This window comes from Neocloeon triangulifer, unplaced genomic scaffold, assembly GCF_031216515.1.
Source record: "Neocloeon triangulifer isolate White Clay Creek 2 clone unplaced genomic scaffold, ASM3121651v1 ptg000009l, whole genome shotgun sequence".
Classification (NCBI taxonomy): domain Eukaryota; kingdom Metazoa; phylum Arthropoda; class Insecta; order Ephemeroptera; family Baetidae; genus Neocloeon; species Neocloeon triangulifer.
The window spans coordinates 1,077,918-1,103,128 of record NW_026775551.1 but is presented as its reverse complement, the minus strand read 5'-3'; the positions used below and the strand labels follow the sequence as shown (position 1 = coordinate 1,103,128).

At 38.2% G+C, this 25,211-nt stretch overlaps 4 protein-coding genes across 8 annotated transcripts; 2 read left to right on the top strand and 2 right to left on the bottom strand.

The window, feature by feature from the left end:
- Positions 1-628: 628 nt before the first annotated feature.
- Positions 629-1,960, bottom strand: LOC132195448 (proline-rich nuclear receptor coactivator 2-like). Of its 2 annotated transcripts, none has more exons than XM_059617449.1 (2): positions 1,776-1,960; positions 629-1,062 (listed from the first exon to the last, which is right to left on the bottom strand). In XM_059617449.1, exon 2 carries the CDS (start codon positions 1,031-1,033, stop codon positions 629-631), a length of 405 nt encoding a protein of 134 aa, XP_059473432.1. In that variant the 5' UTR covers positions 1,034-1,062; positions 1,776-1,960. The 2 variants fall into 2 exon arrangements, with proteins under 2 accessions (XP_059473432.1, XP_059473433.1); XM_059617450.1 differs by lacking the exon at positions 1,776-1,960 and adding an exon at positions 1,637-1,731.
- Positions 1,961-2,567: 607 nt separating this feature from the next.
- Positions 2,568-12,095, top strand: LOC132195445 (myb protein-like). Its single transcript, XM_059617446.1, has 10 exons — positions 2,568-2,755; positions 7,715-7,868; positions 7,930-8,079; positions 8,787-9,272; positions 9,331-9,500; positions 9,557-9,992; positions 10,053-10,145; positions 10,590-10,997; positions 11,286-11,363; positions 11,587-12,095. Exons 1-10 carry the CDS (start codon positions 2,730-2,732, stop codon positions 11,698-11,700), a joined length of 2,115 nt encoding a protein of 704 aa, XP_059473429.1. The 5' UTR covers positions 2,568-2,729; the 3' UTR covers positions 11,701-12,095.
- A 226-nt stretch (positions 12,096-12,321) lies between these two features.
- Positions 12,322-17,020, bottom strand: LOC132195447 (uncharacterized). The gene is made up of 9 exons (XM_059617448.1): positions 16,755-17,020; positions 16,211-16,369; positions 16,008-16,157; positions 14,892-15,110; positions 14,386-14,493; positions 14,221-14,332; positions 14,067-14,169; positions 13,862-14,013; positions 12,322-13,313 (listed from the first exon to the last, which is right to left on the bottom strand). The coding sequence occupies exons 2-9, from the start codon at positions 16,283-16,285 to the stop codon at positions 13,222-13,224; spliced, it is 1,011 nt and encodes a 336-aa protein (XP_059473431.1). The 5' UTR covers positions 16,286-16,369; positions 16,755-17,020; the 3' UTR covers positions 12,322-13,221.
- Positions 17,021-17,138: 118 nt separating this feature from the next.
- Positions 17,139-25,200, top strand: LOC132195443 (uncharacterized). Of its 4 annotated transcripts, none has more exons than XM_059617441.1 (27): positions 17,139-17,290; positions 18,050-18,186; positions 18,288-18,427; positions 18,484-18,791; positions 19,239-19,452; positions 19,517-19,650; positions 19,712-19,876; positions 19,927-20,111; positions 20,162-20,339; positions 20,682-20,890; positions 20,945-21,099; positions 21,156-21,283; positions 21,342-21,449; positions 21,511-21,636; positions 21,690-21,810; positions 21,902-22,026; positions 22,081-22,235; positions 22,288-22,384; positions 22,448-22,633; positions 22,692-22,901; positions 23,253-23,489; positions 23,547-23,726; positions 23,789-23,899; positions 23,953-24,267; positions 24,321-24,427; positions 24,511-24,602; positions 24,663-25,200. In XM_059617441.1, exons 2-27 carry the CDS (start codon positions 18,071-18,073, stop codon positions 25,040-25,042), a joined length of 4,482 nt encoding a protein of 1,493 aa, XP_059473424.1. In that variant the 5' UTR covers positions 17,139-17,290; positions 18,050-18,070; the 3' UTR covers positions 25,043-25,200. The 4 variants fall into 4 exon arrangements, with proteins under 4 accessions (XP_059473424.1, XP_059473426.1, XP_059473427.1 ...); XM_059617443.1 differs by lacking the exon at positions 17,139-17,290 and adding an exon at positions 17,459-17,668; XM_059617444.1 differs by lacking the exon at positions 17,139-17,290 and adding an exon at positions 17,716-17,876 and having other exon boundaries at positions 21,162-21,283.
- Positions 25,201-25,211: the final 11 nt, after the last annotated feature.

Below are 25,211 nucleotides of genomic sequence, written 5' to 3'. Positions count from 1 at the left end.
ATTTTTTCACAATAACATTTAAGTTTGGTCTCGCCTTAAGAGTAATTTAAAGTGTGCAACTGATTGTCCCAACGGCAGCAAACCCTGGCAGTTTGTTTTTTCACGGAATGAATTCGCCGTTTTATGTTCCAACAAAAATTTACAGCAATATCTTACACGGTAGCAGGCATGACGCAGCCAAGAAGTATACCCCCCTCCCCCCAATTGAGTCTTATTATTTTAAAACGTTCTCAGTTGCATACCCTAAATGCAGTCAAAAGATTTAAATCAGACTTAAATATAAAACTATTTAAAGCATTTCCATCAATGAATTTTGCAGGAACAAAAATTAAATCATAATTATATTCGTGGAAGTAACAGTTGAATGAGGATTATTCTAAGTCGAGCAACTTAGGCCGACAATTCATGATAACTTATGAAACCGAATCCTTTTTTGAATGACAAAACTGATTTGTACACAATTTGAAAAAATGGTCTTAATCTTTTAACAACTTAATTTGGGATTTCAAATTCAAATTTACCTTTGAAGAAAAAAAAACAGGCACGTAAACCGTAATCTTAAGCGAGTTGCATCAAAATCCTTATTCACTAATGTTTATTGGGTCACCATGCATGCAGTCCAGGGCAGTTACGCTCTAATGTTGAGCATCAACTTGAGCTGGTTAGTTATCTCGGTGTACTTGTCTTCTTTGCACATGTGATGGCAGTTGGATGACTTGTTGTCCGACATCCAGTGGGTGGGTGGGATGGGCAGCTGCGCAGGGGACGGCGGTTCTGAGAACTTGGCCCCTGCGTAGTAGGGGCTGCCGACAGGTGAGCCACCCCTGTTGTTGTTGTACACCATGATAGGCTGCTGCTGCTTGTATGAAGGCGATGGGGATGAGGATGAAGAGTCAGACTCAGTCTTTCTTCTCTGCCTCACATGCTGGGGTGCACTCTTCTTGCCAGCGGCACCCTTTTTCGCCCCGAATGGTCCGGGACTGCGGTTGCTCACCCCGAAGGGCCCACCGCTTGGAACAGACTTATTGTTCATCTTGGAGATGGCTCCAGGTTTAACCACAGCTGCAAAAGAGATATTTTTTAATATCTGGAAATACCAAAAGTTCACTAAAATATAATATTTTTTCCAATCCGGAAAACCAAGATTTATGCTTGCATACCCAGACAATACATACACATATGTACACAATCTAATGTGAATGAATTTCTCAAATCATCTAATATTATTTGAGACGCAAAAAAATTTGAGGAAGGAAAATATTAAGTACATAACCATTAAATTGGATTAGGATGACCTCGAGACGTGTTTTGTTGTGTTTAGTGAGAAGTTATGGAAACGGCCTCGAGTCTAATTATGTCCTAATTTTGTAAGCGTCATTAGTCAACGTTTTCGACTTTAAAATCAAAGTTCTTGCATGTAAAAATGGTAAAATCTAATATCAAAACTGCGTACGTGACATTTACCTACAGAGGATTCGCGAATGTGTAATACGCAAAAACAAAGCTCGATCGATGTGTTTGTTTCCGTCTGAAAGGTACAATAACGACAAAGTCCGCCGGATAAGGTCGGAAATGGAAAAACTGTGAATAAATTGGAGAATGCAGCACAGATGGAAGCTAATCCGGAGTAGCTTACCTCAAGCCAGGCCAAATTTACAAAACTTTCTAAAATTATTGCTGTTGCTAGGCGCCTCCAGACACTTCTGGGGGGGAGGGGGTCCGTCTACTTTCTACGTACGGCAACTGCGTAATAAAATTTCGACGGAAATTCTCACCTTTCGCAGAGCTTTGTGGGCTCAAAATTGGAAATTCCGAATTCGAAGCAACTTAAATCCAGACCTCCGCTCTTGAACAGCAATCAAGCGAACAGGAAGAAGCTGTTTTTCTTGAATTATATCTTCTCTCTTCACTGCTCATATGCTAACTCCAGTATAGCTTTCTACAAAATGGCAGAGGCAGATGGCAGACGGACCTCAAGAAGGATACGATCTGACTCAAACAAGAATAAGGTAGATAAAGAGCTTCCAGTAAACTAATGGCCGAAGGTCTTCGGCTATCTCTGATTGGTTGTGGCGTTTTACGCTTTTGGGTAAAGAAACGACTGCAGCGCCATTTGTGCTACTTCCGGTTAGTTGGGTGTTATGCCGGACTACGTTTCCAAACACACCCCTTATTGGTTCGATCCCCACCAATGATCCCCACCCATGCCAGTGAAGTAAGAGAGGGGTTAAGGCGCTGAGCGCGGGGACTTTTCTCATATTTCAAATTTCAAAGTCACGTAAAAATAAAAAATACAAACATACACAGCACATAGTGCACAGACAGACCATCAACCATCTCATGGAAATTTGAAATATAGCTCTTTTAGATCTTTTTTCTACAAGGTTCTAGGTTCTACCATACATATTTTTCAGAATTTTTTTAAATTGCGTGCACGGTTTTGAATAATTTCCATAATTACCACAGATGGCAGCAGCGCAGAGACAGCGGTAAAAAAGGAAGGAGGCGTAGGAGAGGGCGACATGGGTGAGGCCGCTCTGGCGCTAGTGGCGCTTCGTACGCTTCGTCGGCTCACCAAGTCACGGCTGGCGCTAGCATCCGCCATCCGCCATCTTTCATCACAGCCTTTTCATCAACAATATCAACAGCACCGCCGATTTTTATGAGATTCCGACGATTTTTGAGTGGAAGATCCCGGGAAAGCGAGTGGAATGCAAACAACATAGAAGATGGCTCGGCAGAAAGTCAAAGTCCAGTGAGTATTTTGCTTCGAAGCGCGATTTCGAGGTGCGAGAAGGCGAAGGCCGTGGGGCGCCCTGGGTTAGAAGCCGGCCGACTGTCTGGTCACCAATTGTTAGGCATTCGGCCTCAATTATTCCTTCTCGGGCCGAGATTTTGTTGGCTTGGTCTCGTTTTGCCACTCTGCACGAAAAACGATGACTATTCACAGACTCTAAAGGTCACGACCAGACTGAACACCTGCTTCAGCTTTCCCTCGAAAATTCATTCGGCTCCATTTTGACCGAACCTAGCTCCGGCTATTAAACAGGGTGGGCCAAAATTTATCTTGAAAATTTATCAATTTTCTGATATTTTTGTAAGGATGCAGATGAATAATGAGTTTTGTAGGCGGGAGATTGCAAAAAAAAAACTCAAAATTTTGTTGTTGTCATGGGCATGCCATTGTTGCAACAAATTGTCATAAAATGATCGCACATGAATTATTATTAATAATACACAAGACAAAATGTTGACTTGCTCAAAAGTTTGCGCGGTACACTATTTTGGGTTCTAAATTTAATTTTATTTTGGTAAGGCTAAACCAGCATTTTTGACTCAAATTTTTCAAAAATTAATTAAATTTGCCGCTTTTGCTAAAAATTCCTATTTATTTTTTGTATGTGCACCTACTTTGGTTCTGTAAATAAGAGAAGCCGTCAGATTTTTCCCTTGGCAAATGTGTATAATTTGACCACAGACCACGAGAGAAAAAAGAAATCAAATTTTTAACAAACAAAACCAAGCTTTGCGCATCCGATTAATTTGTATAGTTGGAAAGCGTTCTGATTGGGTAAAATTTGAATCCCAATCAGCGAGCTGAAACAACAATCAAATTATGATTTCATTGTTGTGATGCGCGAACCTTGTATAAAACTTTTGCCGGATTACCTACGTGCATTGTGAGAACTCGCAAGTTAAAAATTAAAAGTCTGTCCCTTGTAAAAAATAATTATTTTTGGAATATTCTTTAGATTGCTAATTCCAAGAGAAATATTTATTAAAAAATGACATTTTTTAATTACTTTTACATTCAATTTATATTTTTTTTAAATGTATTCAATTGAAGTTAAAATTTTAAAGTCCTTTTTTTAATGAATTTTTATTTTTTTTAGCAGTAAAAAGGACTAAATTCTCTGTGTTTTTTAACTTTTGCCTAGGAAACAACATAAATTGTTATAAATTTTGCATTGTATAAAAACCTCTGTAATCAGAATTTTTTTATTATAATTTGACAAAGGCAAATTAGACTTCTGAGCTGACAAATTTGGTGATCCGACTCATTGAACCACTCAAAATGTAAAAATTTCCCGCGCAAAACCAGGAATTTTTGATTATTTTCGTCGCTGTTGGGAAAATTACGAAATTTACGCAATCAATAATTAAAAAGTCCGCGTTTTCCGCCGAATGCAGCGGCGATTTCTGCGCGACTGAGACAGACAGAGTGGGGCCCGCACCCCTAGCGGCCCCTCTTTTCCACCCCACTCTCTCTTCCTCAGAGGATCACCACCGTGGGAATCGCCGCCGATGCTTATTCTTGCAGTCTTTCTTGGCGCGCGCCATGTACCACGCGAGTGTCTTGCCTGAAAATTACCACAACACATTTCCTAGGACTAACTACAATTATCTCAGCGTCAACTAATTTTGAATATGCAGAGTGAGTAAATTACTTTTTTTTAAGGAAAGTTGTTGTGATCCGAAATATCAGATTCAATATGAGTTTTATTCAATTTAGATCAATATTTACAACGATCTTTAGAATAAATATAATTTATGAATTAATTCAACAAGTCCTTAAATATTGACGTCAATATTTAGGAATTGTTGAATTAATTATAATTATACTTATTCTAAAGATCGTTGTAAATATTTGATCTAAAATGGAATAAAAATCTATTGAATTGATCATCGGAACACAACTTTTCATTTCAAGTTTATATAAAATAGTAATTGTGGTATTAATATGATTAATATCGTTGATAACGTGGTATTGCCGATGAAATAAGAACACAGCACAACTCACTTGCTTGCAATCACTTGCAATTAAGTTCAAATTTTCAAAATAATTAAAATAGAACTTCTTCTCATACAAGAGTTGTTTCGGCCGATGCACAAAATTCACAAATTGTGGTTCTGCCCTTATTGAAGCTCGGTAAACAATTCTGCTTTTAGAGTAATGAAAGCCTCCGTTTGTCTTCTGAATTTTAATTTTTTATTTCTAACATGTAAATCCAGTCATCAACACGTTTTTTGAGCAATGTCTTGCATCAGTCGATTTAGTCGCGCCGGCTGCTTCGTTCAATTTTTTTTACTCCACATTCTATTCATACCTGTCAAACTTTAATTACAATAACTATATGGTAATCCATTAGATCAAGAAAGTTTTCATATTAAATCCAAGATGCTTTTCACATGAAATTTTTATGTCCGAAAAGTTTTTCTGTGCGCCGCCATATTTATTTATATTGGTGCTACCCCATACTTGTAATTTTCAAAATGGTTTCCGCGTGTAGACTCGTAAACCCACGGTGTGTCCACGAGCTTTTTTATAGTCTTGATTTCTTTTCCCCTCTCTCTTTATCAATTTTATTTTTCTTCTACGTGTCAAGGTTTTGACTGAGAGTTTTGAATTTGTATAAAAATTCTGATTGAATATTTATTGTCAAAAGAAAAATTCTGCCTCAAAATTTGCTTGTACATTAAAATATCACAATTAATAATAATAATACCCTTTAGAATTATTACTAAAAACGAAAGAAAATCACAAACTTCTTAAATTATTTACAAATTGAATTTAAAAATTTACATTGGTGCATCTCTTTCTACAAATGCTAACAATCATTAAAAATTTTAATTGTATTGAAATTAGAGCTCCAAATATTTCCAACTTCCATTATTTTTATTATTTATAATTTTGTTCACATTACATCGCATAAAAAAGTAGAACGTTTTCAAAATAGAACAGTCAATAAAAAAAATTTCTTTAAAAAAATCACAATTAAATTGTATATTTTTGGACTAGTCTGCAATCTTGGAGGGCAATTTTCTGCTGGTGGTAATTAAAATTCTAGATTTAAAGTCGAAATTTAGAAGATTTAATTTTTCAGTAAAGTATTATTTCTTTCGACCGAAGTTGAATTTTCTCGCGTCTTGCGCTCCTTTGTGCTCGTGCCCCTCGTTCACTCGCCTCGCGCACACACAGCTTGCTCGCGGCCGCTCTTCTTTGGAGACCGAGCCGACCGACCCCTTCCTGCCTGCTTCTATGCAGCTGCCCTTTTTACTTTTCATTTCCTCTCCTATTCACACACGCTTTATAAAAAGCGCGCAACTTGGAAGAAGACAGGAGAAAGAAAGAAATCTGAATGCAAGACTTCTTGTCTGAATGCACAAAGCAGCGAGAGTGGAATCTGCCAACTTACGAAAATTAATCTATGACCTTCTTATTTTGTAGCTTACAATTAAGGTCTGAACCAGTACTTAGAACTTTTAGAAAAAATAAGCCAATTTAATTTTCTACAATTTCTCTTAGTTAGTAAAAATATAATCTTTTTGCATTGAACAAATATTTTTGAATTTTTTTCCAGGTAGCCAATTGATTGGAAATTTAATTGTGACGTTATAGCTTAAATTTCATAAAAAAATCATATTCAAATTTAAAAATTAATAACTCCGGACAACTTAATTACGAAGAATATTTATTTTTTATTTATCTCTTTTATATGAAAATTTACTTTATTTCTTTTTCTATCAATTTAATTTTCAATATTAACGCGTATTAAAATAAAATTGCATTTGCTAATTAGTCTATCAAGCAGGCGTCTTCTCCGTCACTTGCGAGTTCTTGCCCGAAGCTTGCGCCGCAACGGAGTCGTCTGCAAAGGGATTTTCTGCTATTGGTGCAGATTTTACAAATAATTAAAATTAAGAATAAACTTGGTTGAGTACCAGCAGACCGCAGGTCGCCTTTGGGGTCAGTTGTCCTTCTATCTGTACATATTTTTCTTTCAGTAATAGAACCGGGTTTCAATTTTTTTTTATTTTCTTGTGAAATCAACCTCAAATGTTAGTTTTTGGCATCAAACATGGTTCCAAAAGTGCTCAAAATTCATACCCTAACATAGAATTGGTAGGTGGAAGGTTGGTGGATTACGCGGTCATATGGGGCATTGGGGGTCAGGTTGGGTCTTTTTGGCATTATGAATCAGCAGTTTTTGCCTTTGATTTTCTTTTCTTTCTCATTTAAAAATTCGAAACTCATAGAATTACCGATTGTGTGTATTTTCTGAGGCAAGTGAGGCATCAGTGCATTTTTACTCGATTGGCTTGTCTAGCTAAGGCGAAGCTTTTATAGCAGCAGACTTTGCACGGCATTTATTTGTGGAAAACAACAGCTTGGTAGACCCGGCAGATGCAAGGAGGGGAGCTGCGAGGAAAACGCAGTCAGGTGTGCATTAGCATGTCATGGGGGCAGGCAATTTGCTACCTCGCAGCCATGCTCTTACTTGGCACGGCTGGCTGCCTGTTGTCGTTCATTGGTTCTATCTCCGAGCACGCACGTACTGCCTTAACCTGCCCACGGCGGCGGTTCTGAATTGCAGATCAAATGAAGATTTGGGTACTTGTTAAACACTTTTTAAAAAGTATAATATTCTCTCAGTGCCCTCTGCATATTCTTGAGGGTATAAATTTTCTAGAGCAAAACCAAACCTCATTTCGGTATAAAAAAGAAATCTGGTCATGAGAGGAGAGTGACAGCAAAATAATAAAAATAATCTGTGATGTAAAGACTCTGTTGAATGGGAAATTATTAATTCATTCTGAACCCATTATAACCTTTTCCAAAATAGTTGATCCATCCCCTGATTGTATTTGATAAATTAGATTCACTTTTTACTGATCGTAACTCTCATTTTTTATTATTTTCATTTTGTTAAAGATCTCGAATGTGCGATGAGAACTCGGGCAACTCGAGCGCCGAAGATTCCTCAGACGAGTCAAGCGTGAATGAAAACGCCTCCTCATCAAGCCACAGCGGAAGGTCGCGCGTTGGCAAGAAACCCGTCAGCAAAGCACGATGGACCAAAGAGGAGGTACGTTTGAAAGTGAAAAATGTGATTCTTCTTTTCTCTAAAGACTCTTTTCTTGTTAAAGGATGAACAGCTGAAGCAGCTGGTGGAGACGCACGGCGACCAGTGGGATCTTGTCTCCAGCTTTTTCCAGCTTCGCTCCGACATCCAGTGTCAGCAGCGTTGGCAAAAGGTGGTCAATCCTGAACTCATCAAGGGCCCATGGACAAAGGAGGTGAAAATTTTTCTGTTTTCTTATATCATCAAGACAATGCTTACCTTTTTGGCCAATGAAAATGGGCCATTTTGAGCTGTCAAACTTAATACCAAGAATGGTGCCTGAAATTCAACATATGCCATAAGACAAGACATTTTTTTTTTGTCGCATTTAGATCAAAATTTTACAGAGGCCTGCAGAGGAGCATAAAATCATCAAATGATTATTTTTAAATAATATTGAACCCCCGAAAATTTTCAAAAAAATGTATTTTTAATGTTTATAGAACTTCTAAAAGAGTACTTGTCCGTAATACTTAATTTGAGTAATTTTTATGTACTGATTTGGCTACGCAAATTGTTAACATTGCGCCTGCGCACCAAAGAAAAAGCTTCTGTCAACTTAATTTACGTATTAGATTAGATTTTCCTTCAAAATAATATGTTTCAATTGGAAAGAGTCCTAAAAAAGTCCCTCAAGATTTATCCTTTTTTATTTTATAATTTTCAAATAATTTAAATTAACGTCTCGTTAAGATTCCTAGATTATTAAAAAACAATTATAAAGCCTCTGATTTTCACTTAACTTTGTCTTTTTACTTAACGCCAATTATTCTTACTTGACTAAACATTAAGAAATCGAATTTTAAATCGTATACTCTATGAATTTAGTACGATCTATGTACAATTATTTTATTAATAACTTAATAAAACTTATTTCCGCAGGAGGATGACAAAGTAGTAAGTCTAGTGAAACGGTACGGCCCAAAGAAGTGGACCTTGATAGCCCGCCATCTGAAAGGTCGCATCGGCAAGCAGTGTCGAGAACGCTGGCACAATCACCTGAACCCAAACATTAAGAAAACCGCATGGACGGAAGAGGAGGACCGCGTCATTTACCAGGCGCACTGCAATTGGGGCAACCAGTGGGCTAAAATTGCCAAACTCCTGCCCGGCCGTACCGATAACGCCATCAAAAACCACTGGAACTCTACCATGAGGCGCAAATACGAGGGCGCCGATGAAAAGCCTGAGTTGAAACGCCCCAGGCAGATTGCCCAGAAGCGACGCCAAAGACCTGCTGAAAGTCCAACATTGATCGCCGTCCCCCATGTGAGCAACAGAACGGAAACCAGAGCTGAAACCAGTGTTCAAAGCCATCAGGCCTCAGTCGTTGAATATTACTTGCAACCTGGAAGTGTAGTTTATGAGGTATAATTAGAAATAAATTTTAATTTTTGTACAGAAAGCTGATTGTCTTTAATTTTAGAACAAATGGTCCCCTGGTGACCTCCTTGATTCAACCTCGATGTCATCTGGGAGTCAGGCAATGCTGCCTGAGCCCTCTTATACCATAGATAACGATTTTGATGCGTTAGTCCACCACGCCACTGAGAGCCTGATGACATCTGAAGAAAAGCAAATGGATAATTCATTCCTGTAAACATTTTTTTTGCAATTAAATTTTCATCTGAAGCAACTTTGAAATTTTGCAGGAGCCGTTTGCTGGATGATGACTTGTGCACCATCTCCATTTCGGACGAGATGGAGTCAATTTGCAAAACGCCCACAAAGTCGCCGCGAAGCCTCATCAGCAGAAACAACTCCGAGTATATTTTGGGTCTCGGTATGACCACCCCACCAAAGCTTTCGCCTATGAAGGATGCTGTGCCTTACAGTCCATCGCAAATTCTAAACCGCTTCCAGAGCCCCCTTTCCTTTGAGCTGGGTCTTGGAGGTGGCAGCCCAGTCGCAATGTCCACCCCAGTGAGGCGGGACGAGGAGGCCGCCAACGCAAGCCTTTGCACGCCGCAGCCTCCCACTTCAAGGGAGCACCTCACTCCCAAAAAAGTCAATTCAACTTTTGCACAGACCAGTCCGAGGACACCGCCAAGCTTTAAGAAAGTTCTTGCAAACCTCAAGGGTCACGCTGTAAGTCACTTGCAACTTGTTAATCAACAGCTATTTATTTTCATTCTATTTGTATTTTAGACTCCGACGAGGCTGAATGATGTCACAGAAATTATTAAGAAGGAACAAGAATCTGATTACTCTTACCAAGCTGAGTCTGCAACATCATCAAATGTAAGAAAATATTATTAATTTATTTACTATATTTTTCTCCTTTTTGGAATTTGCATTTTGTTTGTATTTTGATATCTTAATTTGATGCAACATGTGTTAATTTAAATGTGATTTAATTAAAAAGTATGTAGAAAAATCATCAACAATAATAGGGGGTTTACTGTGGCTAAGTCTCTTTTGATGTCAGGCGTTTTGATAGACATCTGCTGCTCGTAAACCTATTTCTCTCTTTAATTGCTATTTCTTCTACTTGAGTCATAACAAAAAAAGCAGAGAGTTTAAATCAACTAGCAGAGTTCTGCTAAAATACCTGACATCAAAAAGAGACATAGCTGCCGCAGTGAACCTACACCATAAAAAAATTCAATTTTAAAATTTTTGTTTGCTTAGAAGAATAAATAATTTCGAATCTGAATTTTCTTACATTTCTTGTTAAACTTTCAGGATATGCTTCAGGACAGTGGTTACGCAACGACCAACAGCAAAAAGCGACCGATTTTCCCCACCCCACCCGGAAAGGAGAACGCTCAGCCAAAGCGAGCCAGGAAGGCTCTGGCCAGCACATGGTCCACGCCTGGTCACATCCCAATTGCACATGATGCGTCTGACATGTCATTCCAGTCATTCAACGTGGAGACGCCGAGCAAAAGTCTTGGTGGTGCCGAGTCGTCGGTCCTTTTTTCGCCACCATCTATTGTTCCAGACATCATCATGTCTCCTGAGAGCTCCGTTAACTTGCCTCCACCTGATGACTCTGGTCTGCGACTTCTGGCAGCTGTTTCTCCGGATTCTAGGAGGATCCCACCGGTCACAGAGCACCTCCCTGGCATCCTGGACTGTGCCGACACAATGGTAAATTGTGATAAATTCAGCATGAGTGATCTTTTCGTACTATTCAGATTTGCTTACACTTAAAAAAAGTAATGTCGTATTTGTTATGATTTTTTTTATTATTAAGTTGTTTATCAAACTTTTTCTCATAGTTTCATAAATTCCACTTGATATTTTGTAGATTATTTTATAAGTATTCGGATTATTTATGGTGTTTATTTTGTGTATCTGAGATATTGTTGCACTGTTTTTCAATGCCGTATTTGTCTGCACTGCATTATGCTTAAGGTTGTTGATTAATCATTACAGAGTCCAGAAAAACCCACATTGGTCAAAAGACTCAACTTCTCACCCGACACCCTTGCAGTGAAGAATCTTTTGCCAAAGGTGACCTTATTATCCATGTTTTCATCAATTTTTCCCCGATGTCATTCATTTTGCCATTATTTTTTATTGATTTATTGGGTTGCATGGTGCTTTTTGTTTGCTGGCTGTTTATTTATTTCCATACGTGTCATCCTATTATTTTTTTAAATTTTTTTGTCATTTATTGTTTTGTTTATGCTGCTGGTTTGTCAAAATTTGTGCTAAGCTGTGCTTTGTCCCATAGGTTGGCGTAAAATTTGAAATGGTGGCATACGGACGATCACGAGACCAGCAGGAGATGACTGAGCAGGCTCGCAGCCTGGTGGCGACACACAAGCCTCGCCAGCTGAATTTGTAAATAGACTGGGTTGGCGTTTCTTTTATGGGAAAATAACTTACAGAAAAAAATGAACGCGAGCGCTTTAAATTGATTTAACTGCTTTTTGTGTAAACATTTTTTTGTCACAATATTGCCTTCACCACTCAGTATTTTATTGTTTTACTGTGATTTCAGATCTGCTATAATGTTTGCATTTATTTTCTTTGTAACTTTGAGAGCATTTTAAATAATATATAAGCATATATATATATGCCAGCAGTAATTAAATATCTAGGAGCTACTTAATATTTAAGCTTTTGTATGACATTTTGATAAGAGCAAATGCTGCTGATTCAAATTTATAATAAATTATTGTATTATTATAAAACAATAATAATAATCAATAAAGGACAGTTGTGCTTTTCTATCTTGCAGATGAAACTTGTTTGATTTATTCCTTTTTTTCCTCCCAGACGTGCGGCTGTTGCTGCTTCTTCACATTTGTGTTTTTTCCTTCTCCTTGACTTGATTTACGAAGAGAAGAACTGAAGAATAAAAAATAATAATAATCATAGTTTTGTTTTTAACCAGGCTCAAAAAATCTTGTCTACATCTCTAGGCAGGAACTAAATTGCAGCAACATTTCTAGGTCGAAGATTTTAAAAAAAGAATCACTTATTTCATGCTAAAATATAAAAATTTTATTTGGCAGTGCATTTACTGTACACCTTTTATGAGATTATTCAAACTTTCCTGCAAGATTGTTAATCAAAGTGCAACCTAAACTCAACAGCAAAAATATGCTGAAATAATCTTCACCTTGCATTTTCGTAATTGACAGGGAAGAATAAATAATATAAATTGTTGCTAAAATTAATGCACATAAATCTAAAATCTCATTGATATCATATCCGGCGTTATATTTCTATGAAATATGTACATAAATTCATTTGAACTATTTGAAGATGTGACTTGGGAGTGACTGTCATGGACGCGAGGGTGCGCATAATTAAGAGTCAAACGCAGCCGCCGCCCGGGAGAACAAAGTTTGAACGCGATCTCTAGGCCTTTTCATACCGCGTTGTCAAATCACTATGGAATGAATTGCCAACAGCAGCGGAGGACTGTACCGCGGCACAGCTTCCATCTCTGTGCAAGGCGTACTTGTGGCTTTAGTTTTTTTAGTGACCCTTTTGATGGCTCTAGCGGTCGGTGCACCTTCTTTCGAAGGAGATGATTGCAAAAAGCCATTATTTTTCCATTCTTCCCCACTTATAATTTATTTCTACATTAAATATTAAGAATTTTTACACAGCAACTGATAAAAAAGGGCATCATTATTGTTTAATTGCTATCTTTAGCAGTCCATGGCACGATGGTAGCACCAAACTTTAATTAGGAAATTTAGCAATGCGTTGAAAAAGATGAAGTTAAATTAAAGATAGGGGAAAACTATTTCAGAAAAATTAAAAAAAAAATCTCGATCTTTTAAAATTGCTAACAAACTGCAAAAGTGATGGTAATTTGCCACCTGCAAATTAAAACCAACGCGTTGAGAATTCATGTGACCTCGCAGTATTCAGTGCAGCCATGATTTGGAGCACCCAGTCGTAAAACACCAACAGTCCTGTCTTTTGACCCAGTGACGATATCTGGAAAAAAATAAATCATAATAAGAATTTAGCAATATTTGATTTTATTTTACGAAAAAGATATTTTTGGTGCACTGATAGCTAAATCATCAATATTGATTCTCAAATCACCGATTAAAGATTGTTTCTCTGTTAGATTCAAGAAAATTTATTTCATTAAGCGTTGTGCATCAGAAATACCTCATATATCCTTAATATTACTTTGAATTTTAATCCAAGTCTTTTAGTTCGCTCCATTTTAAAATAGCGGCATATTTAATTTTTTAACTCTATCGGCCAGATATCTCAACGAAAATTAAACACGCACAAGTCCCACTCGGCTGCAACTCACGCCAGCACGGAGAGCACAACGTAAGCGAATCATTGTTGTTATAAGAATAATTTTTTTCCAAAATTTTTGCTGTATATTATTTTCATTTGACTTATGAGGTGTCACCACAATGTAATGGTTTTCCCCCTTTTCCAAATTATTTTTTTGACACATCACCCTGCGATCTCTAACTAAGTTTTTGTCGAGCAAATCATATAACCCCAAACCTCCTACTTACATTCATCGTACGGTGAAATGTCAAGATCTTGGACATCCAGTCTGTGCTTGTAAACAGGCCCTAGGTACTTGTGGTGGTCAGGGAAGCGTCGGTACCTTCTGAGGATGCCGTCCTCACCCACAGAATACAAAAGTCCTCCATTTGATGTGTACCTGCCAAATACAAATTTTGAACAAAAATTCTCAACCAAAAATGTAAAAAAAACCTTAATTTCCATACTGGAGTCTCACGGTTGTCTTTCAGTCTCTCTCTGACGCCAAAGTCAGGGAGGTATGTGGAGACGACGTCCCCTCCCGTCATGATGACACCTGCAAAAATTTATAAATCTTCTGCCAGTTAAATTATCCAAGAGAACTCACTGTTGAAGCCTTCGTCAGACTCATCATGGTAGGGTTCAGGTGAAGGGCAAATGGTGTTCACTTGGTGACCAACTTGAAACGAGTGCAGCACACGACCATCCAGGGTGGAGACCTTGAAAGTAAAGGGTGGTTAGCTGCAAAATTACTTGTCTCATTATTTGTTACCTTGCAAGTGCCATCACCGCTTGCACTGAGCAAGACACTTTGATGCCCTCTCCCCCACGGCCACGAAGAGTCAAGAAACGTAACATCACGAATTATGCTGCTATGGAGCTGAAATTAAATTTGAATCTTAAAAAATGCTATCATAGGGACAAAAAAGGAAACTTTATAAATTTTTAGTGCTTGATGGAGAATTATAACAATTTTTGTGGATAAAGTGCTAAATTTTCCTATAAAATTACATATTTATTTCAAAAAATTTCTGCAAGTTGGGAATTAATCTCTTGCGCACCTAAAAAAATTGCTCGTTTTTTTGTGATCATTTCGCTCCACTACCTGGCCCACCAGAAATGTCACACAATAAACAGGATCAATTTTTTTTAAATATCTTTTTGTCCCCATTTTTTGGATTGGCTTGACTCAAGGCATTTTTTTTCCAATCAAAAGCAATTTGTTATTTTTGAGTGAGCAGGGCAGTCTCAATGCTTCAAAGGAAAATAAAAACTCACATCATACAAAAAGTCGAGAGGAAGTGGCATGCGCAGGTCGAGAAGTGTGAGCCCTTTGCCATTGACGGCCACTGACACAGCCATGTTGGGACAGACCGGGTCGGTGGCCAGGCCCGTCCTGTCACGACCGTTGAAGGCACAGTTGTCGTATGCAAGCAGTTGATCGCCTCTCTCCACATCAACGACCGCCACTCTGCGCACAGTGGTCGCAGCCAAAATCTAAAAGGAGGTTCCAGGAAGTTAGATTATGTTAAATTTTTTTTTGCATTTTAGACGAATTATATTAAATTAAATATCAATTCTTTGACTGAAACGGATTTTATTATTTGAACAATACTATATACTCTGAATTAATTCTAAAAAGAGTTATTTCTTGTCAAAGGCTGCGCATCCCAAAATTATGTTGGTACACGGCTGCCGTCAGAGCCATGGGGCCTTATGGCTCGGGCGGAAGACATCTTTTTTTTTGGCCAACATAATAGAGCTGATGCGTGGCCTTTGTTTCTTGTAATAAAATAATTTTCTTTTTAAATAGAAATATTGAATCTTGTTACTATTCTTTTTAGGAAGGGGGAGGGGGTTGGTTGCAGTTAATGCAGGTGGTGGTGAAAAATATGTAATCCCAGATGGTAAAATTATTTCCAATCGCCGTATTTTTTTGGAAGTTGTCTTTTAAATATGGCAATTAAATTTAATGCATTTTGCATTCTGTTGATGATTTTTGTCTTTTTTATTAATTAATTAATAAAAAGAGGAAATGCGTTTTGCATTTTGCTCCGTTGTGTTTTTTGTTTATGGTACACCTATTTTTTTTTTTATCATTTTCAAGCTGCTGGTTTTTATTGCTGATTACCATATTTATGTGTTGTTATTGGCTTTTTAATGAATAGTTTTAATTGTGTTGTGTGCAATTTTTTAGGTTGTATCAATTTAATTGTGCTTTCTCTATGTGTTCCCATATGTTTAGGACGTTTGCCCGCTTTGAGCTGCGACAAGTGAGCTGTGGGAATTTGACTACAATTCACAAAATCGTTCAGAGTTTGCAAAAAGTTGGCAGAAAAATTTGGATATTTCTACACTGGCCTGAAGATTTAAAGTTAATTTATTTCTCCTTACCCGGCTGCCATCAGAGGTGAATCTAACTGCGTTTATATTCCTGGCCAGGGTAAGGGTAGTGATCTGGTAGTTGACCAGCATCTCCATCCGCAGGGCCGAGTACAGAATGACTTTGCCATCGTAAGCACCCGAGCAAAACAGATAACGGTCCTAGATGACAATTTATTATAAAATACATACAAGTTTGCAGAAATTGCTACAACCTTTGGACTGAAGGCCACGCCACGCACACTGCCTTGGTGGTGCTTGAGGAACTTTGGGGTCCCTTCTTGCTGCATGACTCGATCAGGCAGGGCCAGTTAAATGGCGCTCGACACACTTTCGGACAACATGTGGCACTGCTAGGCGACTCACCAAAACACCTGAGGGAATTAAAGATTAATATAAATTGGTAATCTAAAAAAATGATTGAAGACAAAAATGACGAACCTCTCGTCATCTTCAAATATGTGGTATATGTAATAATTACATATGTCAGCAAATAAGATGATTTTTAAACACATAACTTTAACCCAATATAATAAAATAACATAATTTTGATGATTCTTCAAATAATCTGCACCGCTATACATACATACTTAAGAATTAGGGGCCACGGGCCAACAAGACTTTGCATGGCCCTGACCCACAAAATTTTGTTCTCTTTAATTTTGAAATTATAACGCCATAAGCAACATAATTACATATTATTCAATTAATCGAAATTAATCTTCCCTAAATAACAAAAAACTGCATCAATTAGCTCACCTGGGTGGAAAATCTCAAAATATCATCTCATTTTCAGGCACCCCACAGATCTATAGAGTGACAGGTGCTAAAGATGCAAGAAGGAAGGCTTCAGTCGAGCTTCAGATGCCGATTTCGGCGCGACGATGTCGTTTGAACGGTGAAACAGATTTTACAGCAGCCGGAAGGGCAGCTTCGATTTGCAGTCGAAATCGGACGTTTTTGTAGAGCAATGCAAACCATGGAAAAGTCTGCACACAAAACAAATAACAATAAAGGGGTGTGGTTCAGAGTCCCCACCACAAAAATATGGTGGTAGTGACGTCTATGGACATTAGAAGCTGGATTAGTCGAGACGCCATTTTTCCATTTCGAGACGACCCGAGGCCGCCCGGGGTCTTGAAACCGAAAAATGGCGTCTCGACCAATCCAGCTGCTAATGTCCATAGTGACGTCACGGTGGAGACAGCTGTGGAAAGTAAACAAAATCCAGCTTCCCACTTCCCATTAATTTCCCATTGTGATGATTGCGGTACGGAGCTCGGAAAACACACAAGGTCTGGTACATACATCAATTCTTATTCAACGAGAAAATGCAATTTTGCAATCTATATCCGGATTATTGTAATTAAATAAAGTTGTTTAAAAAAAAAAAAAAAAAAAAAAAAAAAAATCTGCGAAGAATTCACTTAACATAATTTATTTTAAATGCATGGCACAATAGATAATTTTTGCCTATAACCATACTCGTGCATCACTACTTGATTCAGCCAATGGATCAGACACAATGGTAATTTTATGAATATACACGGATAATCCGTGGAAATAGTCAATACGCAGACATATTTGCTATTCGCACGGACGGTTGACTCAAGGTGGTAATATAAAAGTCAAAAAGAGGAAGGAGGTAGAGAGAGCAGCTGGAGCGTATTATGGTAAAAGTGCACTTCTTGCCCCTGCAAATTTTGATTTGCCCCCCTCCCACATACTATTCAATGTTTATTCTTATACACCGGTTTGAATGCGATTTTGGCTGATTCTGGCCTGGCCCTGTCACAATTTTGGCCCTTGGCGGTTGTCGCTGTCGAGTATTTTTAGATTTCAATTATTCGGTGTCCATGAGGGAATTTTCGCTCTTCAAAGGTATCATTCGCAATTAATTAAGCCACAAACGCCTGATCTTCTTCCGATAAGAAAACAATTCTTTTTCTCAATGTTCCGTCACATGATCTTTGAGTGTTTTCAATGCGCGAGTCTGAGCCTTTTTATTCTTTCCCAAATTACGCATTAACATAAACGCTTTGCCTCTGTTGCAGAAATCAAAGACCTAATCAGACATGTTCGGCGAGCAGGTTTTCAGCCTGCGGCCGCTGCTGTCCACTGAGGACCAGGAGATCAGACTGTGCGCTCAGAGCAGTGTCGGTCGACACCAGATCCTGGCTCTCGTCATTGGGTAAGATTATGATTTGTGGTTGTTATAATTCTTGTAACTTGTAACCTGTTGTAAGAAGAAAATTTTTGTTTCTAATTAAATAAACATGATTTTTTTTGCAGAAATGGGCAGCTAATTTTGTACTACATTGTATCGGACAGAGAACTGCCAGTGATAAAAGACCTTCACTGGCATTTGGAGCCAACGCAACAAATTTGCTGTCTCTCTTTTGACCCTTCTGGCACTTGGCTTGCTGTCTCATGTAAAATAATTTAAATAAATTTAAACAAATTATTATTGAGTTCTTCTCTATTTTAGCCTGTGATAGCTCTCTGTGCGTAGTTCCTGCCCTTGCCCTTGTTGACCCCGAGGCGGCTGTCGATTTACGATGGCAAACCAGCAACCTTACAAAGTTGCAGACGACAAAACTGAGACCAGTGGCCACTTCTATTGTCTGGTGGAACAGCCTCGATGGACAACATGTGGCGATTTTGGGATCGGAAAATGGGCAAGTTGCGTTCGTCAGCCTAACCACTGGCACCGAGTTGGGCCGGACATGCGTTGACGGAGAAATCTCCAATCTGCACTTGAGCCATGACAATAGCCTTGACCTCGTCTTTCTAATCGTAAGCATTCGAGATTCAAAATTTTTTTATTCCGTTTATTTAGCGTGGTTAATGTGAGTAAAAAACGCTTGTTAATCAATTTTTTTTTTTTAAGAATCAATTGCATAAATTCTCTTATTTATTCTGGATACTAAAATTTTGATTTCACTCAAGTTTTTACATGAAAAATATTCATCAATTTTGTAAAAAGATTACCCATAAAATATCTTCATATTTTCTCTTGAAAATACGTATACGTAACTTTGCATTATCAATTGATTTCACTCTTTAAGGGAGGTGATTAAAGATTTTCTAGTTCATCATTTTAGGACTGCGCTGTCAGATTAAGCCTTGTTAGCAGACCTCTGCTAATTATTTTCTCCTATTTTTTTTCATTTTTTTTATGATTATAGCATAAAAAACTATAACAATGAAATTGAGATAAAGAAATATCAATTTTGATGCTAGATTTCTGGACCAGTGCGTCAATGGCGTTTAATTCTGGAACAAAGATCTGTTGGCTTTTGTTGGCCACTGGAACACATGGAGGGTGATGGACTAATGCCCATTCCTGTTCGCACCCGTCTGCAGAATCTCAAGCATCTCTCAGTAGATAAAATGGCCTCTTTGAAGCAAATGCTGGTTGAAAACAAAAGAGGAGGCACCAGTAGTGTCAAAAGAGGTAAAAATTTTCCATCAGAAAATAATTTTTTTTTTTTTTTGTTAAATTGTGAAAAAAAATGCAGCTGCCGAGGAGCTGGGCGGTAAGGAAATCAGCACAGTGCCTTTGGCTTTGCAAGGACCTGAAATTTACTCTCCACAGTATTCAAAAGAACGATATTTAATTTCAACGTACAACCCCTCAACTCAACTAATGAAAGTAATTTTCATGTAATTTTTCTACAAATTTATGTTTAAAGTGAACTTGTTTTTTCTTTCAGATTTACCCTGCTGGTTTGGGAGACGAAAAAATCCTCTATGTACACAAACTCCCATCAGAGGGAAAACCCCTTCTGTATGCAGACCGTTTCATTTTACTCTTTAACGATGACACATCCTCTCTCATCATTTCTTCCTCCCAATTGTCTGAAGTCAAGTTTGACCTTGTGAGAGAAATTTTAATGAAAAGCAAATAGTATATTTTTTAATTCTCTAGGACCAAAGTACAGATTCTGTTGTACAAAGGTTTGATCTTAGCACAGGAGAGAATGTGATCGCCATTCACAAGAAATTGCGAAGCACAATTGTGGATGGCAACGGGCCTCCTCTTGGTCAAGAGAATCCAAACTCTGATTGTTTCATTGTGATCACGTCTAGGAACGTTATTGAAGTTGGTCCCAAGTAAGTTGCGCGCTAATAGAAAGTGGCATTTGATCTTATTTGCACGACAGGAAACCACCTTCAGAACTTTTCATGCTAATGGCCTTGGACAGCGGGCAGTTGGAAAGTGCTGAAAAGCTGGCAGTTTTGTTTGGACTGAACATGCAAAATCTGCTGGAAGCGGCAGCCGACCAGAGACTGGAGGAAAGACAGTTCTCTCATGCAATCACTCTTTATAAGCTTTCAAAGGTATGTTACTTTGGCTTCAGTTTGAAAAATAATTATTTAATTTTGAGTTAAATATTAAAAAGAAAAAATTATATTATATTTAATTATATTTCAATTTGCCATATTATATCACAAAGGGTACCTACTCGTCTTACAATTAGTTGCAACATGCAAAAGATGATATGTTGATGGATTTATTTTTTTTAAACTTTATTTTGATCGTGGGGTATATTTAGTATTTACTTAGTTCTTTTATTTATTTTTCTCTGAGTTTTGGCAAATGTGTCATTTTACTTTTTTTTTTAATTTTTAACGGTTTATACTTCCAAAATGAAACAAATTTGTATCACAAACTTTTTTCAGTGTCGTTATCTCAAAAGTGCGCTAAAGTTTGCAAAATGTGGCCATCCAAGCGAGCTGTTGAGTTACATACAAATTTTGCTCTCTGCCCGGGACACTGAGCTCTCCTTATCTGAAAAACTACACCTATCCAATTTGGCCATGATGTCTTTTGCAGAACAAATCTTGCGCCAGTCGGCTCAAGAAGGCTCTCTACTTTTCAACAAATATCTGTTAACTCATTTTTAATTTATTTATTTAAATTCCAATAACCAACTCAATTTTAGGAGCTTTTTGAAATGTAATCTATTCTATGACGAAGTGTTGGCTGTGAATATTGCCGGTCAGACAAAAACCTGGAAGGTTCTCCAATTTTTGGCTAAAAACAGAGGCCTATACCCGGAAGTCTTGGATATTTTGCTAAAAGTCAAGTCAAGAGAATGTAAGCTTTTGTAAAATTTCTTTAAAAAGATCGCAACTTTTAACGTCTGCTGCCAGGTGTAGTTTGGAACTGTCTAAGTGATCCTGAAATGCTTCAACCGTTATTGCTGAACAATAAACGCGCTAAGCTTCACATGCAGCTTGTGACTGCTCATCTGCCTTGCTTAGAGCTTGATGTGTTACAGGCAATTTATTTTCATAATGCTGATCTTAATCCAGACTAATTGTTTGTTTCCGTCACAGAAACTGTCCGCTTTATACAATCCGTACTCACCGAAATTCAAAAGTCTATTAGACGCTGCTTACCAGCAAAAGATGTACAAGAACTCAGGAGCTCTATCTTATAACAAGGTATCACTTCTTCAGTTTTTTTTTTTTTTTTAATATTCATCATTGAAAAACTAAATTTCAGGGAAATACTCAAGTGCAAGAGTTTGTGGAAATGTTTATTGTTGTGATGCTGCAACTCATGAAAAATAAATCCTCACCCTACCTCAACAATTTGGTGAAGCTATTTAAGCCTGAATCAAACATTAAGGTTGGGATTGTACTTATTGATCAGTAGTTTTAATATTAATTTTGTTTTCTCAGTCAAATAAAATGGTTGTCCCAAAATCTGGCCACACAATCTTGAGTGCTGGGTTTTCTCATGCTGGTCATGTCAGAGGCAAGCAGCTCTACATGTGGGGTAATGGTGTACATGGCAGTCTAGGTAAGCAATAATTTAATAAACAAATAATTGTTTTCATATAAAAAAATTTACAATTAATGCTTCTCTCGACTCTAAAATTACCCATTTTCAGGCTGTGGACCGACAATGATCAAATATATGACTCCAAAAGCACTTGACTTGTTTCCCGCTCTTGGAATTCAGATATTCAGCATCTCTTGTGGCAAAAATCACTCCCTAGCTCTGACATCAAATGGGGTATATTATAATATATAAGTGAATAAATGAAAATAAAATAAAAAATGCCAACAGGTGTATTCATGGGGCAGCAGTCAATTTGGTCAATTGGGTGTTGGTCCAACGTGTCATTCGTCACACCCCAGACTGGTTGAAGCCCTTTCCGATGAGCAGATAATCCAAGTGTCTGCTGGTCAGTACCATTCTCTGGCTCTTAGCAAAAGTGGAAGGTAAAAATTGTTAATATTAATGAGAATTTTGCTCAATCCCAATTGATTTCAGAGTCTTTTCATGGGGATGGGGAGTGCATGGCCAACTGGGGCACCGATCGACTGACGATCAGTCTCTACCCACTCTCGTCACTTCCCTAACTGACAAGGCAATTTTTTTCAAATTTTTAGACCAAAGTTCCAATCTTAATAAATTATGGATTTCTTTTTAGGTTATTGTTCAGGTTTGTGGTGCCCATGGCCATTCAGTTGTTTTGACAGAAGAAGGTGAAGTGTGGGCCTTTGGTTCCGGCGCCTTTGGCCAGCTTGGTGTCCCGAACTTGCCAAAAAGCAGTGTTCCTTTGCAAATTTTACTGCCAGAGAGGATTCGGTTGATCGCCTGTGGATATTTTCACTGTGTAAGAGAGTCTGAATTAAAATTAAAATTTGTAAATTTAAACAAAATTATTTCCTTAGCTAGCAGTTAGCGCCACTGAAAAATTATATACATGGGGCTCAAGTTACCAGGCCCTGAGGCTCCACGCTCAGGCCCAGAAAAGAGCTCGGATTGTACAAGAGAAACAGTTTGTGTCTGAATCAGCTCAAGAGGATGAAACTGCCGTTCATCCTCCTCAGTTTTCACCTAGTCTAATAGACACAAGCCAAGTGCAGGGAAGCATTGTTCAGGTAAAAAAATTAAATATCAGGAATTATGTTACAGCAGACAACTCTGACGTGCATGGTATAATAAGTTACAAGCCCCGATCCCTGTGATAATCCTTTTTTGAGATAGATCTTATTATAATTTACAAATATCATGTACATAGGATAATTTTGTCTTAATGATATTTGATTTATTCCATATTTTGATTTCCCCTGAAAACATATCCTTGGTATATTTGGGTAGTCAAGGAAATGTTTTTGATTCGTGTTAAGCAGTACTTGACCGCATGGTTTTTTCGCGCTTTTTTCAGCACAATGATTATACAATTGTGATATTTTCATGCATCAAAAATGATAAAATTACAAATTGTTTAGATCTCCTGTGGTTTCCATCACTCTTTGCTGCTCGACTCTAACAGTGAAGTCTATTCGTGGGGTCGAGGAATTGACGGGCAGCTGGGCCAAATGAACCGCAAGGAAATCTCGGCACCATTAGCCCTGCATTCATTGACTGGACGAAACATAGTTGCCATAGATGCTGGGTCTGATTTTTCACTCGCCGTAGACAAGTCTGGAGTTCTGATCTCGTGGGGCAGCAATGCGTACTCCCAGGTTGCATCTTTAGTTTTCTTTTTGTGTCTGGAATTAATTTGCTATTGTTTGCTTCAGTTGGGATCCATCCCTCAAGAGCCGAAAAAGAGCTTTGAGGGAAAACTGGTCAAATACAAGAACATGAAACGGGTAATAAAACTTCCTTCTGGTCGCCAATCAATCGTAGAAACGCCAACTGAAGTTCTTTCGTTTCCTCAAATGCTCATAAATTCCGACGATGAAGAAACGGACCAGCAGGTTTGTTGTTAATGTTAATTGGGTTAAATTAATATTTTGTTTAAAAAAATTTCATTTTAAAGGAATGTGCTCCTGTTTGGAACACAAAAGAATTGCCTTTTGACGCCGAAGGCTTACATTTTGTCCTGGAAGTTCTTCAGGATCTTTATGACCCAACCAAAATTTTGTCGAAGGTATTTATTTATAAAATGGTCAAATTTTTGTTTTTTAACTAACATTTTTATAGTGTTTGGAGGCTGAAAATTACCAAGCAGCAGCAAAAGTTGCAGCCCTGCAGAAAAACTATGCTGCCGCACTCACGTACCAGCTTCACGCTTTGGGCAAAGGAGGAAACAGCCACTGCTCGTCTCTTTTGTCACTTGACTCACCGCAGGGAGCAATTTACTGCTTCACTGTGGAAGGTGGATCTGAACAACGAGCCGACGAAGGGCAGGAGATGCCAAAGGAGAGCATGGCTGGCGAGGCGAGCCATATTGTTGAGCACTATGTCAACTTCATTGAGTCTGAGAGCCACGGCGTGATTAAAAAATTACTTGAGCAGGTTTGATAAAAATTTTTGTAGAACTCCTAATTTTAATAAATTAAATTTCTCAGGGAATTGACTTTTGGTTGAACCATTCTTTGCCAATGGGCCACTTGGAAGAGCTGTTTATGAAACACATTTCCAAGTTCTCAATGCCTCTAGGACTTATGTTGTTTTGGTAAGATGCTTATTTTTATTTCCTCGTAATTATAGAAAAATAAACACATTTAGTATGATTAAATACAATAAAATTATTTTCAGCTCAACTAAAGAAGACTCGCAACTGTGGAGCCAACTTTCTACGAGCTTTTGTCTCCAACTCTGCAAAGACATTCTGGCCGGGATGAACGAAAGTAAAATTTCATAAAATCTGGCCTTTAAATCCTCACTTATTGATAAATATTTGAATTTAGAAAAAGTTATTCCCGAGTATGTGGAGCTTCTGTCGCAAGTGACGTCGATTCACAGCAGCGAACGCACAGAGGCAGAGAGCTGGCAAAGAGACCCCCACAGTCTCATGGACAGTGTCCCTGACAGGGGCACGTTCATGACGCTGAACGAAGGCCCATCTAGTCAGTCCGAGGAGCAGCTCATCTTCACATGTGGCCATCGGTACGGTCTCGACACCTTCCACCGGTCTCTGTTACCCGAAATCGAACTGGCACTGCTGCGACTCAACCAGCCCCTGCCCACCACTGCCTCTATCTTGCGCGAACTCTTCAGTCTGAACCCACTTGTGAAGCTCGCCTGTCCCATGTGCGTCCTTTCTCATCTGCAGGAGAGCACCTCGTAGCCAGTACCGCACAACGAAGGCCATATTTTTTGATATAACTCAAATTGCTGCCACTTTTCCCGAAGATTATTATTATATACTCACTAGTTCGTAATTCAATTGTTTACAATCGCAAAATATTTGACAATAGCATCCAACTGAGTCAACTTTGAACACTCCTCGACTTTTT

Coding starts and splice junctions, on each gene's coding strand:
- LOC132195448 (XM_059617449.1), bottom strand. CDS start 1,033: ATGAACAATAAGTCTGTTCCAAGCGGTGGGCCCTTCGGGGTGAGCAAC.
- LOC132195445 (XM_059617446.1), top strand. CDS start 2,730: ATGGCTCGGCAGAAAGTCAAAGTCCA. Junction 7,869..7,929: donor CACGATGGACCAAAGAGGAG/GTACGTTTGAAA, acceptor TTCTTGTTAAAG/GATGAACAGCTGAAGCAGCT. Junction 9,501..9,556: donor CAAATGGATAATTCATTCCT/GTAAACATTTTT, acceptor GAAATTTTGCAG/GAGCCGTTTGCTGGATGATG.
- LOC132195447 (XM_059617448.1), bottom strand. CDS start 16,285: ATGCAGCAAGAAGGGACCCCAAAGTTCCTCAAGCACCACCAAGGCAGT. Junction 14,170..14,220: donor GTCTGACGAAGGCTTCAACA/GTGAGTTCTCTT, acceptor AAATTTTTGCAG/GTGTCATCATGACGGGAGGG. Junction 14,014..14,066: donor ACTCCAGTATGGAAATTAAG/GTTTTTTTTACA, acceptor TGTATTTGGCAG/GTACACATCAAATGGAGGAC.
- LOC132195443 (XM_059617441.1), top strand. CDS start 18,071: ATGTTCGGCGAGCAGGTTTTCAGCCTGCGGCCGCTGCTGTCCACTGAG. Junction 22,902..23,252: donor TGCAGGGAAGCATTGTTCAG/GTAAAAAAATTA, acceptor CAAATTGTTTAG/ATCTCCTGTGGTTTCCATCA. Junction 23,727..23,788: donor ATGAAGAAACGGACCAGCAG/GTTTGTTGTTAA, acceptor TTCATTTTAAAG/GAATGTGCTCCTGTTTGGAA.